The sequence below is a fragment of the Sitodiplosis mosellana genome, unplaced genomic scaffold (genome assembly GCF_009176505.1).
Source record: "Sitodiplosis mosellana isolate CC-2019 unplaced genomic scaffold, AAFC_SMos_1.0 Smas_scaffold_1, whole genome shotgun sequence".
Lineage (NCBI taxonomy): Eukaryota > Metazoa > Arthropoda > Insecta > Diptera > Cecidomyiidae > Sitodiplosis > Sitodiplosis mosellana.
The window spans coordinates 17,181,619-17,201,538 of NW_022595244.1; the positions used below are offsets into that span (position 1 = coordinate 17,181,619).

Below are 19,920 nucleotides of genomic sequence, written 5' to 3' on the forward strand. Positions count from 1 at the left end.
ACCAAAATAGGAGTGCATGAATATGGTGAAATAAACAAACAAGAGCTATTTCGTTTAGTAGTTTATTCGAAAACAACCTAAAATCGAATAAATATCCTAATCGCACAAATCGTATGACAAATATTTGTATCCTTTTTATACCCTATCAATCTGCATTATAAAATGAATGTTTCGATTTGTGCTAACAAATAAAGGGGCTGGAAACATTGAAAATGGCCCGTAATTATAGTGTTCTATTGAAAGCAGTGTCACATGGTTGGTCTGGAGTTGTGTTTGATTGAAGCTGCAACAGGACAAGTTCATATGTTAAAATCATTCCAGCTGCCTGGAATGGAATAAACCAAATTGATATATCAAATATTTTCCAAAATGCAATTTTTTTTTTTAACTCACGCTCAAAATCAATTTTCTGGTAAAAAAGAAGAAATTCATTCCCGACAAGGCTATAGTTTTTCCATTCACTTCATCGACAAAGCGTTTTGTTTCAGTGTTCCACAAATGCGAAGGCACAGCATACAGAATATTGATCGCTTGCTTCGATGCGTCATGGATATGGGCTGCCGAAAGTGAAACTGCCACAGCACGCAATATGAGGAAAACGATTGAAAACCAAAAGTAAAACATATGAACGTATGTTGGCATGGGTCTGTGTGCAGAGAGAAAACATAAATGTCTATACATAGGATTTTCCAATGAATTAAATGAGGTACACCTAAAAGCCAGAAATAGCTGCTTGCAGATGAAAAATAGGTCATTTGAAAATGCGATCATTGTACACTCTGTTACTTTTTCATCCACCATAGTAACTAAATCACGTAGTTTGCCATACTGCGAACGACGGTATATCCAGTATTCCCGTGACTTATTCTGAAATAAAAACGGAAAAGTTGACAACACTTTTTTCCACTTTATCTAAATAATCAAAACCATACTTCTCCATTCGTTCGCTTCAAATCTTCATTATACAATTTGAACATTGTAGATAGTCCAATGCTAATCATGATAATGAATACATCCAGAAAATTCCAGACGAAGGTCGCAGACACATTTATGAACTTTTCACAAACAAAGACGAAAATCTTGTTACCGGATGGAAACAAATATGGAGATTGCAGTTTCAATATCTCTTTTATTGCATCTTTTTGTGTTCTACACACAAGCTCAAAATGCAATGAGGACGCAACACTCAAGACGTGTTCAACTGAAATCAAAGACAAATTAATACTCAAATCAATGAATAATTACAGTTTAAATTGGGTTAACAAAAAAGATTGAAACCTAATGCCATGGCAAGAATGATGAATGCAACAGATCGAAGTTTAAATATGAAGTTTCTTCTCTGCCTTCGATTACGAAAAGTCGGCAGTTTTGTTTCGGCAACTTCCCAGTGTGTCATTAATGCAGGCCATTTTATTGAAATTCTCAATAAACATATTAATCCACAAGTATTTGATGTGTAAAACAATAGAAATGCTATAAAATCATAATATGAATAAAATATTAAGCGATAAAAAATGGAACGAACTATTTAACTAAAAGCTAATATTTTTAATTCAATAACAAACCAATGGATGAAAATTCAACTTTCGATGCGAATGTGTTCCAAGCCGCTGTAGCAGTATACGCAGCCAAAATCGCTAAAACAAGTAAACTGTGAAAAGTTCGCAGACTTCTCCAATTAAAGCGCAGATTGGCGATCAAACGACTCTTAATTCCAGCTACAGGCAAAACTCCAAAGAGTTGACCCACTAAGAGAATGGGCCAAATCGCTTCGCGAAAATGACCTTCGAAAAAAAAAAATTCCACCCATTTTGCGATTTATTTTCCAATTCTCGGCCCGAATCGAGTGGAATCGAGCGATTTTCTCTGCATTTTTTTATTTGTGTGGCCTTTTTCTCGTCTACATTTAGAATCCAAATATGTTTTTTTCATTTTCAGCTTTATTTCAAATGTAAGAAAACCTGAAAGTGCTCAAGATTTGTCAATTGACAATTGAAAAGTAGCATAAATAGAGTTTTCAGTCTTTATTCAGTAATCGCACTGTTCTTGTTGAGCAAAGCAATTTTCCAATGTGTTTTGTGTAGCTACTAGCGTTTGTCAATTGTCAATTGTCAATTGACAAACCGTGAGCACTTTCGGGTTTTCTTACATTTGAAATTAAACTGAAAATGAAAAAAAATTGTTTGGATTCTAAATGTAAACGAGAAAAAAGGTCACACAAATCAAAAATGCAGAGAAAATCGCTCGATTCCACTCGATTCGGGCTAAGAATTGGAAAATAAATCGCAAAATGGGTGGAACAATTTTTTTTTGCACCAAAAGTAATAAGATACTTATTACTTTACTTCTATGGAACGACATCTCTGACACCTAAAATTAGACTAACATGAAATGTCTGCATAAGAGATTATTTTCACTTACCATGCGAATAAAAATTGGGTGCTGACGGTATCCAACATTGATTCGACGATGACCATTTTTTTCTGAAATTATTTTGAAATTTCTTGTTTGTTCTTTTGTCCATCTGAACATCTAAAATTACCGGTTGAATCCATGGGTGAAAATTATTTCCCGCATTTGTAAGAAGAAAAATATTTCGTTCCACTAAATAATGGTTTACTTCGTTACTCTTCTCAAATTCAACTGTTCACCGTTTTCGTATTGAAATTGTAGCGTACAGCTCATGAAAATACAATATCAACACAAGCAGCTTATTTTATGAGCTATTGGAAATGACTTATTTCACTGCTACATAGAACAATTACTTAAATTGATGTTGATTTAACATTGTCGATCGAATTTCCAAAATGACCGGCATTACTTGGGCTGAGATTGAGCTATTGACTGAGATTGAGAGTAGAGAATGTGACATACTCACCCTTTGAAAAACATAATTCGGAGAGAAAACGTATTCTCCTATACTTTGGGTATATGATTGAGACAATATAATGTCCGTTATACGCGCGGACTATTGTCCACTGTGATTAAATCAATGCAAAAACAGTTTTATTGATAGTTCAACCATAATTGACAATCTACATGATTATTATTCATTATGTTGTTTCAAGGACTATGATTTAAGTGTGCATTTTAATCTGATTGAAGTGTTAGTATCAATAAAATCATTTCTCATAGTGAAATACACTGTAATAAACGTTAATTTGACAACTAAATTGGATCCCACTTTACCCTTTTTAAATATTCCAAAAACGCAATTTACTTCACACGATATTCAGGAATACAAACGTAAATTTCACTCCAAATTACTATATACACGCATTTAGATACAATCAATTGATGTGAAACTAATCATTTTAAGAGTTATCGTAAAAATGGAACTGTAGTAGAATGATTTCATACGTAGCAATTGTGGCCGTGACCTAATGTCGAGAGAATATTATAAATAACCAAAATCGTTTGAAAATATTCGATGGCTAAGCCTTATTATTACTTACACTCAAAATGAATTTCCGTGTAATCAAGAAAAACTTCATTCCAGACAAAGCAACATCTTCGCTGATCACATCGAAGTAAAATCGAGTTGTTTCACCTTTAGAGTTGTTCCAGGATTCAGATGGCACATCTTGCAAAATACTAACTGGCTTCTTCGATTCATCATTGATGCATGCCGCAAAAAACGAAACGAAAAATATGCGCATGATGAGATAAATAAAGGAATACCAGAAATAAAGCACTCGCAACCATGTTCCGAATCCATGTCTGCAATCAGAAAGGGAAATTATTTGAGCACAGTATTTCTGCAGGAATTGAAAACGAAAGGCTGAACACTCACCTGCTGGCGTTATAAAGCTGCTTACATGTAAGAATAAGATTGCTTGTGTACGAAATCAAAGATAGGAATGCAATTTTTTTGTCAACCACAGCGACCAAATAGCACAAATTCGCATATTGTGACCGTCGACGCATCCAAATTTCTACGGGCACATTCTGTAACAGATGCAAAAATTTCATAGAATTTTAATCTCAAATAAGTTAGGAAAAATGTGTACCTTTTTTCTTATGCGTTCGAGCTCATCATTAAATAGCTTAAAATGTATAGATAATCCAATGCTAATTGCCATAATAAATATATCTGTAAAATTCCACAGCACTGTAGCGATGAGACTCAAGCTCTTTGCACAAATCATATTCCAAATCGATGGTTGTTCGTCAAATGTGAAGAAATATGGAACTTGAGCTTTAATTAGTTTTGTAAATGGGGCTTTATCGTCAAAATCCCAATGAGAAACCATACTTAAAGTGTGTTCAACTGAAATTTAACAAATACTGGCAATTGTTCCGCTGGTAAAGTGACATTGAAAAAGATACTTATTGCCAAAACCGTAATGATGGCTAAACGTAGTCGGATTTTAAAGACAAAATCATCCTTTTGCCTTTTACTCTGAAAAGTCGCCAGATTTCGTTCAATATTTCTCCATTTCTGGATTAATCCGGGCCATTTGCGAGCTAAAGCTAAGAAACTCCAAATTTCACACGAACCAGATGTAAAGAATATTGTCGTTGCTGGAAAAATAACCATCAGTCTTTCATGTTATTTGTTATAAAACAAACAATAACCATAAATATCAATCAAACGTACCAACAGTGCTGAATGTTTCATTTTTTGTATGCAAAACTGTAAACAGCAATAGAAGAGAATAGGATAGCAGAACAGTAGCTATGATTAAACTGTAAATCGTGCGTAAACTTGTCCATTTAAATTCGAGCTTAGAAATCGACCTCACTCCATTCACCGGCATTATTCCAAAGCATTGGCCAACGGCAAGAAATGGCCATATTGCCTCACCAAAACTTCCTCTAAGATAGTCGTGTTGGTCTGACAAGGAAAAGAAACTCTTAAATAACATTTTCTCGTTTTTACTTCAAGGATAATATGAACCGTATGTAGTCAACATGTTGGATCTTGTTAGTTCGAAACGTTCTAAAAAATATTCTACTCTTGAGATACAAATAAAGTTCGTTTGGGAACTGTTGAGCAATGACTGAAACCCTCGTTCTTGCCTTCTTTCTTAATTGAATTATTCTGAAATGGCTGCCTAGAAAATAGGACAGAGCTAAGATAGCTATCGGAAATAGCCTATGCATTTAACAATTTGCGAGTTGGAATTCATTGTTCCGGCCATGAGGGATTGAAACGAATAAAATGTACATATTCGTAGCTTCGTAGGCTTTTCATATATGTTTTTTCTATTAATTTACAGCAGATACAATCTTTTTTATTGGACAACTTTGTCATAATTAGAGTCGTATGTCAATTCAAGTTAAAAACAATGGTAGAATTCACATGGGAAAATTATTAAGAAGATAACAGTACACTAGATGTATGGAATGTTGATAACATTTATCAAATCGCATGAACATTTTGTCTGAGATAGAATTAAAATAGATGTGAATAATCAACAGATGTTGATTGGTGACTGTTATAAAGTTGGAATTCTATCAGCACAACTCCATAGATGACAATTGCTTCGATTACGTTCAAGATAAATTTTCGGGTTAGAAAGAAAAACCTCATTCCGGAGCGTATCAAAATGGCATCATTGTAAAAGCTGCTTACATGTAAGAATAAGATTGCTTGTGTACGAAATCAAAGATAGGAATGCAATTTTTTTGTCAATTGCAGCGATCTGTGTTGGTAAATTTCCGTATTTCGAGCGACGTGTAAGTAATTTACTTAAGAAACTAGCTGATAAATAATTATTAAATATATGTCAACTGCAGTGAATTGTAAAAAATGGAATGATTCCCGAAACAAAACAGTAAATGACCGTTTGAACGAATATGAATAAATTTTATTTGTTAGTTATTTTGCTAAACTTATACTCAGAAATGTAACCTATGAAAACTTGTTAATACTCTACACAAACAGCACCCAAGTGCGAACGTCACGTCTTTTAAAAGACGTGGTTCACGATAAATGGTATAGCTGAAAGAATAAGCGGCAGCTTTCAACTATTCTCCACTTCCATTGGATTTCAACGGTAAAAGTGCATCTAATGTAATGGAAACTAAATGCAAGTGGAGACGGTGTGTAAAAAATAGTGTAGAAAAACTTTTAAAATAGGGAAGGTTCTTTCCCTCACGTCATTCTCGCGTATTCTGTGTACCATTGCAAAGAAGATGCACATCCTTCAGACAGGAAATTATATAAAAGACGTGATAAAGGCGTGAATACGTGAACCACGTCTTTTAAAAGACGTAGCGTTCATACTTGGGAAGAACCAAAAGTGGCCTACTTCTTCGTATGCATGGATTGTGTATCACATAAACTCTGCGGTGTCATTGTGCTACATTATGCAATACCGCTAAAAAGAAACTATTTGTCAGTAGTAGGGCACTCGGCTATATCGTTCGTTGTTTGATTTTTATTCTTTCTACTACGACGTTACATTGTTCCATTGGAAAGAACAGTATCTTCATGAATCGTGCTGCATTCATTTTTCTTGTAATAATTTTCAGCCAGAGCTTGGCAGTGGAATGAAATAAAACAAATAAATACGATAAATTCACGTTCATTCAAAGAATTTACCAATCGTTTGTACATAACATGAAATAATTGTTGAACATAACTCGATCACAAGTCAATCCACATTTCTACTGTGCATGTTATTAAAATCGTGATTATTAATTACAATAAATTGTTATCGTAGACTTATGAATATCAAGAATGATATTTATCGGGATTTATTTGTTGTTGTTTGAGCTCAACTGGAACTGCATCATAACCAGCTGAAAACAGCAGAGCACACATTCAGAACGTCATGACCGAAAAGAATAACATAGTTTTGAATTCAGTTTATTCAGTCAAATTAAAGCCGAAAATGGATGTGAAAAGAAAACAAGCGATTCAAACCTCATACGTAACGATTGTCGATGCAACACTCAAGATCATCTTTCGAGTCAAGTAGAAAAACTTCATTCCAGATAATGCGACTGTACCACATTTAACTTCATCAAGAAAACGTTTCGTCTCTGTATTCCACGAATAGGAGGACACTGATCGTAAAATCCTGATGGGCTTTGTCGATTCATCGTTGATACCAGCCGCAGTAAATGACACCAAGAATGCCCGCATCAAGAGGAAAAGTAATGAGTACCAGAAGTAAATTAGGCGATAAACTGTTGCGCGTGACCTAGAATGAAGATTTTAATGCGTTATCTTGGTACCACATTTAAATCAAAAGATTGAAGTGAAAACTTTGAAATTTATGACAGAATAAGGAGTCTTATCTGATATATCATCTGTTCAAATCACCTCAAACTTGAAAATAATTGCTGGCAGATAGTGAAAATGTTGTTCGAGAATGAAACAAATATAATATGGGATATTCTCCTGTCGACGATATTAACCAAGTATCGTAACCGCCTATATTGCTCTCGTCTATACACCCAATACTCCGTAGACATATGCTAAAGATTAAGGTCACAATTTTATAAATAACAAACTTTTTTTTGCGTTTTATTACATAATCTACCTGTCCCACTGTTTGTCTCAGTTCGGAATTGAATAATCTGAATTGCGTCGAAAGTCCAATGCTAATGACCATAATAAATATATCCAAAAAATTCCACGAAAAGGTTGCAATTACGCTCGGAAATCTGAAAAAAATGACTTCCCACATATAATGTTTCTTCTCAGAATGGAAAAAGAGGTCCGGCACATCCATCTTAAATAATTCTAGAAATGGAGACTTTTCATTGCGAGACACAGCAAGGAAATGTACCATTGATCCGATGCTTAGCAAATGCTCAACTGAAATTGATAGAAAAATAAGATAAGTTTCATCCTTTGGTAGAAATCATACAAAGAAATACTCAAGGCCAGAAATAGAACAACAGTTGATATGAGCCTAATTTTCCGCACAAAATTCGACTTTTGTTTTTGACTACGGAATGCTGGCGACTTAGATTCAGAGTTCTCCCAAATATGCATAACTAACGGCCATTTTCTAGCCAAAGCCAAGAAGCTAACAAATCCGTAAGTATTTGATGTATAAAATATTAAAGACCCTGGAGAAAGAAAAAATCCGCCAATTGAAATGATTTTGAAAAAATGTGGAAGTGATTTCGGTACTTGGTCTTTGTAAGTATCGTTCACTGTGAAAGAAATTATTTTCTGAATTACAAACCGATTGATGACAATTCGGTTCCTACAGTAAATTTGTCCAAAATCAGCAAGGATGTGTAAAATATAAAAATGACTGCAGTAATCAAGCTGTAGATAGTACGAAAACTTTTCCACTTGAATTGAAGCTCAGATAATTGGCGACTCTTGACACCGATGACTGGTAACAGACCGAAAAATTGACCTATGATAAGAAAAGGCCAAATCGCTGCTCTGAAACTTCCTTCGAAGCAGTGATTTTCGACTAGAACAAGGGAATTGTTACTGTAGTATTAAATTAACTTTCGATATTCTAAAGTGTTTACCATCAAAACAATCGTTTTGTGGTGAAGGTAGCCAGCTCGATAATATCGACGTTTGTCTGAAAATGTTCTCTTTCATAAATTATTTATTCGAAATTGTACCGTTTTGACTAACCTGTTTGACCGTTGATTGCAAACCAATTTCCTCAGCTTGGAAGGAAAAAAAGTTTTCTTCTGATTGTTCATACTGTTTTACTTGACTTAACGGATAGTTAATGTGTGATTCATTAATATCTACATTTTCATTTGTTGTTAACGTAAAACACTTAAAATCTTTATAAAAAACAGTAATTCGAAATCACCACTGTCATGTTCTCTTTTCGAACCTATTATTTTCAAAATTTTGCTCTCATTTATTTTACACAGTATCCGATTAAAGACTCGTATTTTTTGGGTTCATGTTAAACGACTGAAAAAACTAAAACATCCAATGCAGGACAGAATCCAAATCAATATGATATTCATTTTCAATACTTTAGCCATTTATACATATTTTGTAGCAATATACAAGGGAGCTTTTCACACTAATGCTGAATAAATATAAACCACAACATGAAAATACTTCAAATATGAGAAAATACTTCAATCAATTATAAAAACTATTAAAAGAAACATAAATATAATGTAACTATGTGGAAATACACTATGATTTGGGCAAAAAATAATATTGAACAATATTTTTGGGTTATTGAATTGTTCAAAACAAACCACTAGATGTTGTTTACTCATACTAATTTGATTCGGTCTGAATGTTACACTTTGTCAATAACAATAATAGTTATTCCTGTTCGCCACCCTAAGTATTTTGTTAACGACAAAATTCCTTTTCTCCCCTTCACAAACTTGATATATCAACCTATGCGTCAAAGCTAAGGTGGAGTAAGTAATGCAAATGCCGATATGCGTAATATGCTCATGAGTCATGAACAAGCTAAGCAAGTTGCTGTTTGATTTCTTGGGAAGGGAAAAAAATCACAAAAGTTCTGTTTATTAAGACGCTATTGGTTATATAAAAATATCCATTTGGAAATTGGAGATGTATATAATTTGTTGAAATAACGACAGCTTAATAAGAAAGTTCTCTTACATCGCAATGATTTTTCAAATACGTTTTTTAAAGAAATACTTTTTTTTTCTATTTTCAAAATGAAACGAAATCAAATACATTACATGAAACACATTCACATCGAGGTGCAAGTGTATTAGTGTGTGGCCATTGGTTATAATATATTAAGATAGGACGCTAACGGGCCCTTACAGTGAATTGTTATCGTAAACTTAGAAATGTTTACATAAGTTATTGATTAAGATTTACATATTGATATTTCATCATAGCTCAATTGGAACTGCATCAAAATCAGCTGGAAGTCAACACCAACAAGAGCACAGAACATATCCAAAACGCCATGACCGAAAAAAACAACATTGTTTCGAATTAAAATAAAGCCAAGAATAGATAGATGAAGGAAGACAAGTGTATCGAACCTCATACGTAACGATTGCTGATGCCACGCTCAGGATTATCTTTCGAGTTAAATAGAAAAACTTCATTCCAGATAATGCGACTGTACCACATTTAACTTCATCAAAAAAACGTTTCGTCTCTGTATTCCACGAATAGGAGGACACAGATCGCAAAATTCTGATGGATTTTGTCGATTCATCGTTGACAGCAGCCGCAGTGAATGCCACTAAGAATGCTCGCATCAAGAGGAAAATTAGGGAGTACCAAAAATAAATCATGAGGTAACTCGTTGGATGTGGCCTAAATTTGAATGGAGATTACAATACGATATATTGTTTCTAGAATCAAATCGAAATGTTACCTAAAACTCGAGAATAATTGCTGGCAGATAGAAAACATATTGCTCGAGAGTGAAAATAATAGAATATGAGAAATTCTTTTGTCGACGATATTAACCAAGTATCATAACCGCCAATATTGCTCTCGTCTATACACCCAATACTTCATAGGCATATGCTAAAGATTAAGGTCATTTAAGTATGAATAACAAACTTTTTTTTTGCGTTTTATTACATAATAATCTACCTGTCCCACTGTTCGTCCCAGTTCGACATTGAATAATCTGAATTGCGTGGACAGTCCAATGCCAATAACCATAATAAACACATCCAGAAAGTTCCACGAAAAGGTTGCAATCAAGCTTAGAAGTCTGAAACAAATAGCTTCCCACATATCATGTTTTTTATCAGTATAAAAAAATTGGTCAGGCACATTCGTCTTGAATAATTCAAGAAGTGTAGAATTTTTATTGTTGCATACAACATGGTGAAACATATCTGCACCGAAGTAAAGTAAATGCTCAACTGAAATCGATAGAAAACAAGATTAGTTTCTTCCTTTGAACGAAATCATACAAAGAATTACTTAATGCCAGAAATAGAGCAACGATCGAAAAGAACCTAATTTTGCGCACGAAATTCGTCCTTTGATTTTGACTACGGAATGTTGGCAAATGCTTAGATTCAGTTTCCTCCCAAATACGCATAACCGAAGGCCATTTTCTAGCCAAAGCCAAAAAGCTTACAAATCCGTAAGTAGTTGACGCATAAAATATCAAAGCCCCTGAAAAAGAAATTTCGTTCAGCAAAGCTGTTGTTGAAATTTCCACTAACCAAACGGTAAATAAAAAAAAAAGTTGAAGTATTTCGGTACTCAGTCGTTGTGTAAGTATAGTAAACCTATGATGGCGATAAAATCGCGGTATAATAGCTTCAAATCGACTTATTTCTAGGTAATTTTTCGCAAGAAATCCAAATATACTTGTATAAGTACACTATAAGTGGTTCTTTTTTGGGATATTTAATCTCATAAGTGCAGAAAAAATCAGCAGAAAATGTTTTTCGATTCTCCATAAAAAAAATCGATCCATCCTATTGTTCACTGTGATATAAATTATTTTCTGACCAACAAACCGTTTGATTCCTTTCCTGTGATGAATTTTTCCAAAAACAGTATTGATGTGTAAGATATAAAAATGAATGTAATAATCAAGCAGTAGATAGCACGAACACTGTTCCACTTGAATTTAAGCTCAGATAATTGGCGACTCTTAACACCAATGACTGGCATCACTCCAAAAAATTGACCAATTGTAAGGAAAGGCGAAATTGCTTCTCTGAAACTGCCTTCGAAGCTCTGATTTTCAGCTAGAACAAAGGAAATTTCACTGCATTAAATTAACTTTCGATATTTCAGAATGTTTACCATCAAAACATGCATTTTGTGGTGAAGGTAGCCAACTCGATGACATAGGCGTTTGTCTGAAAATATTCTGTTCAATAAATTAGTTTCTATAAATGGTAGAGATTTGGCCAACCTGTTTGACTGTTGACTGGAAATATATTTTTTAACTTTGAAGGAAAAAAGAGTTGTTTTTTGATAATTCATTTCAGTATATTATTTATTAGTAAATCTCCACATTTTCACATCGTTAACGACAAAAACACGGAAAAATAATTATAACAACAGTAATTTAAAATCACCACTGTCTATTTCTATTTCATCCTTTTATTTTGAATTTTTTTTTCAATTTGTTTCACTTTGAATTTTACTTAAAGTATGATTTTTAATTTCGTATTAGTCGAATAACTGAAAAACATCCAAAGCAGGGCACAATCAAAATCAATGTGATACTTATGTTCAATACTTTTTATGTAGCAATATAAAATAACAATGTAAAAACACTTCAAATAAAAGTTTAATTAACGACAAAAACTATCAAAAGAAACATAAATACTATAATGTGACCAGTAAAGATCCCATAGTGTTACACCTCGATTTCCAAATGCCTATGCACGTGAGGCATACCCCGAAAAAACATTTGCGTCTCCATATTAATATCAAAAAATTAACCTGAAGATCAAAAAACTTCCTTTCCAACTGCGCCTAATATCAATTTGCACCTAATCTCGTAGATGATTAGTTTGGAGCGAAAATGTAATACCGAAAAGTTGAGCGGGAAAATGTCGATGATGAATGAGCGGAAAAGGGTAAACTGTAGTAGTAAAAGTGGGTAGTAAACTGTATAGTAAACTATAGTGAACCATATAGCTATCTCTTTTCATTTGACATTTTTCCTCCCAACTTTTCTGTATAACATTTTCGCTCCAAACTACTATCAATTCGCTAATGCATCGAAAGTTATTGAAAGACACATTTACTTAGTACAAAAAATGCTCATGTTTCATTAAACACACCCAGAAAAACTTTTGTTTAACATTGACGACATCCATTATGTGAAAAAGAAGAAGCAGTATCATCGACAAAAATTGTATCGGTACACACCGATGATACTTACACGATGCGAAGATCATTACATATTAGAGTAAGTGCTGTGAAACTTAAATGAATATTGGTTGAATATATGTACGGTTGAGCTAAAAGATGTTATTGGCTGTCTCACTTACAGAAAGACATATTAAAGACAAAACATTATCGTTCGGCAGATAATGCTACAGTTTTATGAATAACTGTGAATACTAAAAACGTTTCTTGGAGATGGAAATAATCATTAAAAGTTCTCTTTGTTAATAATAAGTTATTGGCTATACGAACATTACTCCTTGGAAGTTGGAGGGCGCTGAGAATAAAAATGGAAATACAGATCTGTTACAGAGAGAATCTAGAGTGAAAAAATTGTTTCTCAAAAATGTTACATGGGTTTTCAACCAACATGAGCGTAACATGAGCTGCAATCGTTACCTATCGCAATTGTTATGATACGCTTCAGCGTGGCACAAACAACAAGCATGAACACCAACAAAGTAGTATCTTTCACTGCTTCGATTTCATTGATTATTATTGAGTGAGCAATGCACACTGAGCATATGTACAGAGAGATTTTATTCAAAGTGAATTTTCTATTTTGATAAAGAAAGAAAAATAATTCTTCGAAGAACATGAAGTCAATTACTTCGTATTCCGTCTGACATGAATTGTTACTAAAAGTTCCCTTTGTTGATGACAAGTTATTGGCTTTACGGAAATTACTTTCTAGAAATTGGAAGTGTAAATTGGTAAAATGTGGACCGTTTGAAAGGTGAAAGTACGTTAGGTTATGTTTGTAAAGTAAACACAACAAGTCAGGTATTTTACTTACTTGGTCGGAGTTCGTAAATTAAATGCACGTTTTGATGAGCTAAAACCGAAGAGATGGACTCATTTATTGATGAATAATTTGGCAAAGATTATTAATAATATAGATATCGACATGCATGTATATCAATAAGCTTCACAGCTATCAACAGTCATTGTTTTGAAAAACAATGTCTTATTTGGATGAAAGCTCAATAAACGAACTATTCGACGTCATGGATCAACCCATCTGAATCATTACAATAAATTGCTATCGTAGACTTATGAATATGATGAAAGATATTTATTAGGATTTACACGTTGATGTTTGATTATAGTTCAATTGGAACTGCATCAAAACCAGCTGAAAAACAACACCAGCAGAAGCACAGCATACATTCGAATTGTCATGACCGAAAAAAAACAACATTGTATCGAATTATGATGAAGCCAAACTTAAATGTGAAAAGAAAACAAAAGTATCGAACCTCATAAGTAACGATGGTTGATGCCACGCTCAAGATCATCTTTCGAGTTAAGTAGAAAAACTTCATTCCAGACAATGCGACTGTATCACTTATCACATCATCGAAAAAGCGTTTCGTCTCTGTGTTCCACGAATAGAAGGACACTGATCGTAAAATCCTGATGGGTTCTGTCGATTCATCGTTGATACCAGCCGCAGTGAATGACACGAAAAACGCACGCATCAAAAGGAAAATTAGAGAGTACCAAAAATAAATTAGGCGATAACCCGTTGGACGTGACCTAAATTTGCAATGTGGACTATAATACGAGATGTTGATTTCAGAATAGATTCGGAAAATTACCTCAAACTCGAAAATAATTGCTGGCAGATAAAAAACATATTGCTTGAGAATGAACAAAATATAATATGACCTATTCTTCTGTCGACGATATTGACCAAGTAGGATAATCGTCTATACTGCTCTCGTCTAAGCACCCAATACTCCATAGACATATGCTGAAAATTAAGGTCACATTTCTTATAAATAACAAAAAAAAAAAATTTCAGACAAAATAGAAAACCAATCTACCTGTCTCACTGTCTGTCTGAGTTCGAAATTGAATAATCTGAATTGTGTAGACAATCCAATGCTAATAACCATAATAAATACATCCAAAAAGTTCCAAACAAATGTTGTAATCACACTCAAAAATTTAAAACAAATGGCTTCCCAAATCAAATATTTTTTCTCAGTATGAAAAAATAGATGAGGTACTTCCACCTTGATTAGTTCAATAAATGGAGATTTTTCATTATGACACACAGCAAGATAATGCATCATTGATCCGATGCTTAGCAAATGCTCAACTGAAATCAAATCAAATAAAAGAAATTAGTTTGTTCCTTTGAACCAAATCGTACAAACAAATATACTTAGAGCCAGAAATAAAACAGTTATCGATATTAGTCTAATTTTGCGCACGAAATTCGTCTTTTGTTTTTGACTACGGAATGCTGGCGACTTGGATTCAGTGTTCTCCCATTTGTGTATAAGCAAAGGCCATTTTCTAGCCAAAGCCAGGAAGCTAACAAATCCGTAAGTATTTGATGTGTAAAATATGAAAATCCCTGGAAAATAAATTTCTCGCTAATCGAAATTGTTTAAAAAAATGTGGAAGTGATTTCGGTACTCGGTCTTTGAAGTATCGTTCACTGTGAAAGAAATTGTTTTCTGAATTACAAACCGATTGATGACAATTCGATTTCTGTGGTGAATGTTCCCCAAATCAATATTGACGTGTAAGATATTAAAATGAATGCAATAATCAAGCTGTAGATAGTTCGAACGCTTTTCCATTTAAATTGAAGCTCAGATGTTTGGCGACTCTTTTTAACACCAATGACTGGCAACAGACCGAAAAATTGACCTAGAATAAGGAAAGGCCAAATCGCTTCTCTGAAACTTCCTTCGAAGCAGTGATTTTCGACTAAAACAGGGGAATTGATAGTATCAATTTGATACTGTATTACATAAAGTTCGAATTATCGAATTTCAAAGTGTTTACCATCAAAACAATCGTTTTGTGATGAAGGTAGCCAACTCGATGATATCGACGTTTGTCTGAAAATTTTCTGCTCTAAAAATTAATTCCTCCAAAATTGTACCGATATGACCAACCTGTTTGATCGTTGATTGTAAATCAATTTCCTCAACTTGAAAGGAAAAAAAGTTTTTTTTTTATTGTTCATACTATTTTACTCGATGTTCATTGATGAGTTATTCGTTAATGTCTACATTTTCATTTGATGCTAAAGCAAAACACTTGATTAATTAAAATATTTTTATTTTAATCAGTAATTCAAAATCGCCATACGGTCCTTTAAACTATTTTGACAATGTTATTCTGAATTAATTTACACTGAATTCAATATGAGACACGTATTTTTTGTAGGTATTTGTTGAACGATTACATAAACTAGAACATCCAATGCACGACACAATACAAATCAAAGTGATACTTATTTTCAATGCTTCAGCCATATATACGAACATATTTGTAGCAATATAGAAGGGAGCTTTTCACACTAATGCTGAATAAATCAGAACATGAAAATATGTCATACATAAGTTCAACTAATTACAACAACTATTAAAAGAAACATAAATATAATGTCACAATGTGGCAAAAGACTATTGTTTGGTCAACAAAATAATACTGAACAATATTTTCGGGTGGTTGAATTGTTCAAAACAAGCCACTAGATATTGTTTTGTCGTACTAATTTGATTTGGGCTGTATCAAAACAATTTTGTTTTTCCTGATTATGAAGTATTAATTGGTCCGGAATATGAGACAGGTAACAACGTTTTTCCAATAACAAAAAAAAATATTTTTGTTTGCCACCTTAAGTATTCTGTTTACGACAAAAATCCATTCACATACTCGACATTCATGATGAGTCTCAAAATGAAAGTCGAGTAAATAATACTATCATTAAGTATTCCAATGTGTTTAATATGCCCATGATTAAGATTGACAAACTGCTACGTAAGAGTTACTGGAATGGAATTGCATCATAATAATCTCGTATGTGACGATGGTTCCAACTAGCTGAAAAATCAAAAATATTGCGGAAATTCAGTATTTTCCATAAATGTGCTACATCTTCTTCAAACTAGTCTGCTACTTACGCTCAAAATCATTTTTCGAGTTATGAAAAAAAATCTCATTCCAGACAAGGCAATCGTTTCATTCGTCACATCATCAAAAAAGCGTCTCGCTTCAATGTTCCACGAATAAGATGACATCGATCGTAAAATATCAATAGGTTTTGTGGATTCATCGTTGATGCCAGCCGCAGTGAATGACACGAAAAATGCACGCATCATGAGGAAAATGAAAGAGTACCAGAAGTATATCATGCGATAGTAGGTTGGTTGTGGCCTATGTACATTTGTTATTTGAAGATATTAGACAAATAGCAGATTGAAGGTAAATATATCGGAAGATTACCTTAAGTTCAAAAATAGTTGCTTGCAGATGAAGAATAAATGGTTCCAATAACAAAGCAAAACAAAATGGCTTATTTTTTCATCGAATGTATCGACCAAATCACATAACCGCCTGTATTGCTCTCGTCTATACGCCCAATATTCTTGGGACATATTTTGCTGAAGTATTTTGTTAAATATTCATAAGGAAAAAATCAGAGAATACTATGAGATATTTTTATTCATAAAGGATAGAAATATCGCATAAAAATATCTGATATTTTTTATGCGTTACGTTATTTCAATGCATTTACAGTCAGACATTTCATTTTTCTACATTCCGAGCTCGGCTGTTGTTTGTTTATTTACCGTTATTTGTCAACAAGTCTGCCTATACCAACATCAACACACTGAGGCAATGGAAAAAAGATAGGCAGATTTGTTTAAAAACAACAAAAAATAAACAAAACAGAAATCCTCATAGGGAAATGTATTGGCAATGTAAAACTAAATGGCGAACATTTACGTCTCTGTACAATAACAGTCGAGCTCGAAATGTAGTAAAACAGAATGTCTGACTGCGAATGCGTTGAACGTAACGCATAAAAATATCAGATATTTTTATGCGCTATTTCTATCCTATATGAATAAAAATATCCCATAGTATTCTCTGGAAAAAATCAATGCCAGGTAAAATGCTAAAATTTGTGACCAAACCAAGTAAACGATACCTCTGTTGCCTGCCTCAATTCACAGTTGAACAGTTTAAATTGCGTGGACAATCCAATACTAATGACCATAATGAACACATCCAAAAAGTTCCAAACAAATGTTGCACTGAAAATTATCAGATTGACGCAAATCGCTTTCCAAACTAGCATTCCTTCGGCATAGGTGAATAAATAAGGAACATCAGCATCGATCCATCCCGCAAAAGGATCTTTTCCATCTTGACACACACTAATGAAGTGCAGCAATGATCCAACACTGAGCATATGCTCAACTAGAATCAATAAAGTATGAAACAAATAAATTTGCATCTTTCGAAGAAAGTGCAAGAATAAATACTCAATGCCAGAAATAGAACAGAAAGCGACAACATCCTTATCTTGAGCACGAAATTCTTCTTTTGCCTTTGATTGCGAAATGATGGCAATTTAGTTTCAGCATTTTTCCATTTGAACATTAATTTCGGCCACTTTGGGGCCAAAAATAAGAAGCTCACAAATCCAAAGGTATTCGATCCATAAAATATAAGCACAGCTGAAAATTAGTTATGCTGATCATAAATATGGTATTCAAATACAAAGGTTGATTTCCATTTCACAAACCGATTGACGAGAATTCAATGTTTTTATTGAAATTCATCCAGATCAGCAACAACGAGTAACACGATAAAACTGCTGCAACCACTAAGCTATAAATAGCGCGAACACTTTTCCACTTGAATTGAAGCTCAGATACTTGGCGACTCTTCACATTAATGACGGGCAACGCGCCGAAAAATTGACCTATGATAAGAAAAGGCCAAATCGCTTGCCTGAAACTTCCTTCAAACCGGTGATTTTCTGCTGAAAAGTTGGGAACGAATCATTACCACATTGTTCGATTAAAACATGCGTCGATTTTACCATGAAAGCATCTATTTCCTACTGGGGGCAAACAATCTGATGATGACGACGACGATTGCCTGAAAAATGAAACGTTTTCGAAAACAAATCCTTAAAAATGTAATTGATTCCATTAACCTGTTGGGCCTCTTTGTGAATAATAATTTCTTCATAGCGCGCAGAAGAGCACTTCTATTCTGATTGATCATTTTTATTGGTATTTCGTTCTCGATTCAGAAAATTCAAGAAGAAAGATAGAAGAAACCAAAATGACGCACTTTCGAATGTAACTCAACCCATTAGAATCACACCACATGAGTGATGAATAAGCTTCTATTTAAATGTATTCGAAATGGGTAACGGAATGCTAAACCATGTTTTATGTCCCGAATATAATGGACTCCTATTAATTTTATAAATAAAAATAGTCAATATGAAAAAAGAAAAAACGTCTTGGGTATAGAACGAAATCAGGAAAAAAAATTCTAGTTAATAATCAGTTAATGCCTATGGATTTACGATAATTGCTTTCTACATAGAAATCGGAAGTAGGTGTGAATTGGTAAAATGTTGACCGTTTGAAAGGTTAAAGTACATTAGGTTATATTTGTAGAGAAAACACAACCAGTCAAGTATTTTACTTACTTAATTGGAATTGGTGTATTCAATGTCGTTTTTGATTAGCGAAAACCGAAAGGTTGAATAAATAATTTGACAAAGACTATTGACAATATCGACATTATCTATACTATCACGGAGCCTTGATCTGTTCATCGTATGCAATGAAATTCATCGAAGCTCTTGAAACTTATCGTTTTCAAATAGAAGCTGGAGACACAGAGTGACAGAAAAACTGAATGTTCATCTGTGTGTCTGTCTGTTGTGAGCGAAGCGAGCCGATTCGGCTAGTTCGAAATATTTATAATAACAGTTATTCGAAATCACCACTGTCTATTCAGTTTCGAACCTTTTATTTTGAAAATTTCGCTTTAATTTATTTTAGAATGAATTCAATTTAAGACACGTATTTCATGGGCATTTATTGAAAAATTGAAAAAACTAAAACATCCAACACAAGACACAATCCAAATCAATGTGATAATTATTTTCAATGCTTCAGCCATATTTGCAAATGTTTTAGCAATATACAATGGAGCTGTTCACACTAATGCTGAATAAATATAAATCACAACGTGAAAATACGTCAAATATGAGTTCAACTAATTACAATAACTATTGAAAGGAACATAAATATATTGTGACTGTGTGTCAAAAGACTGTTATTCGATGTATTACGAGTTTT

The 19,920-nt window shown here is 33.5% G+C and overlaps 5 protein-coding genes across 5 annotated transcripts in view; all 5 read right to left on the reverse strand.

Annotated features, from left to right (window-relative positions):
• LOC129575250 (protein canopy 4) overlaps positions 1-19,920 on the reverse strand; it is a 381,491-nt gene that overhangs the window by 326,336 nt on the left and 35,235 nt on the right. The window lies entirely within an intron of this gene.
• Positions 224-7,594, reverse strand: LOC129580442 (gustatory receptor for sugar taste 64f-like). Its single transcript, XM_055470881.1, has 8 exons — positions 7,497-7,594; positions 7,277-7,431; positions 6,875-7,154; positions 6,731-6,750; positions 933-993; positions 713-867; positions 394-646; positions 224-325 (listed from the first exon to the last, which is right to left on the reverse strand). The coding sequence occupies exons 1-8, from the start codon at positions 7,566-7,568 to the stop codon at positions 224-226; spliced, it is 1,098 nt and encodes a 365-aa protein (XP_055326856.1). The 5' UTR covers positions 7,569-7,594.
• LOC129580443 (gustatory receptor for sugar taste 64f-like) lies at positions 9,753-10,645 on the reverse strand. The gene is made up of 4 exons (XM_055470882.1): positions 10,499-10,645; positions 10,275-10,294; positions 9,934-10,213; positions 9,753-9,809 (listed from the first exon to the last, which is right to left on the reverse strand). The coding sequence occupies exons 1-4, from the start codon at positions 10,643-10,645 to the stop codon at positions 9,753-9,755; spliced, it is 504 nt and encodes a 167-aa protein (XP_055326857.1).
• On the reverse strand, positions 13,854-16,056 carry LOC129580444 (gustatory receptor for sugar taste 64f-like). Its single transcript, XM_055470883.1, has 8 exons — positions 16,035-16,056; positions 15,694-15,728; positions 15,260-15,536; positions 14,998-15,143; positions 14,605-14,796; positions 14,377-14,552; positions 14,035-14,332; positions 13,854-13,910 (listed from the first exon to the last, which is right to left on the reverse strand). The coding sequence occupies exons 1-8, from the start codon at positions 16,054-16,056 to the stop codon at positions 13,854-13,856; spliced, it is 1,203 nt and encodes a 400-aa protein (XP_055326858.1).
• LOC129580445 (gustatory receptor for sugar taste 64f-like) lies at positions 16,544-17,181 on the reverse strand. The gene is made up of 3 exons (XM_055470884.1): positions 17,030-17,181; positions 16,704-16,960; positions 16,544-16,623 (listed from the first exon to the last, which is right to left on the reverse strand). The coding sequence occupies exons 1-3, from the start codon at positions 17,179-17,181 to the stop codon at positions 16,544-16,546; spliced, it is 489 nt and encodes a 162-aa protein (XP_055326859.1).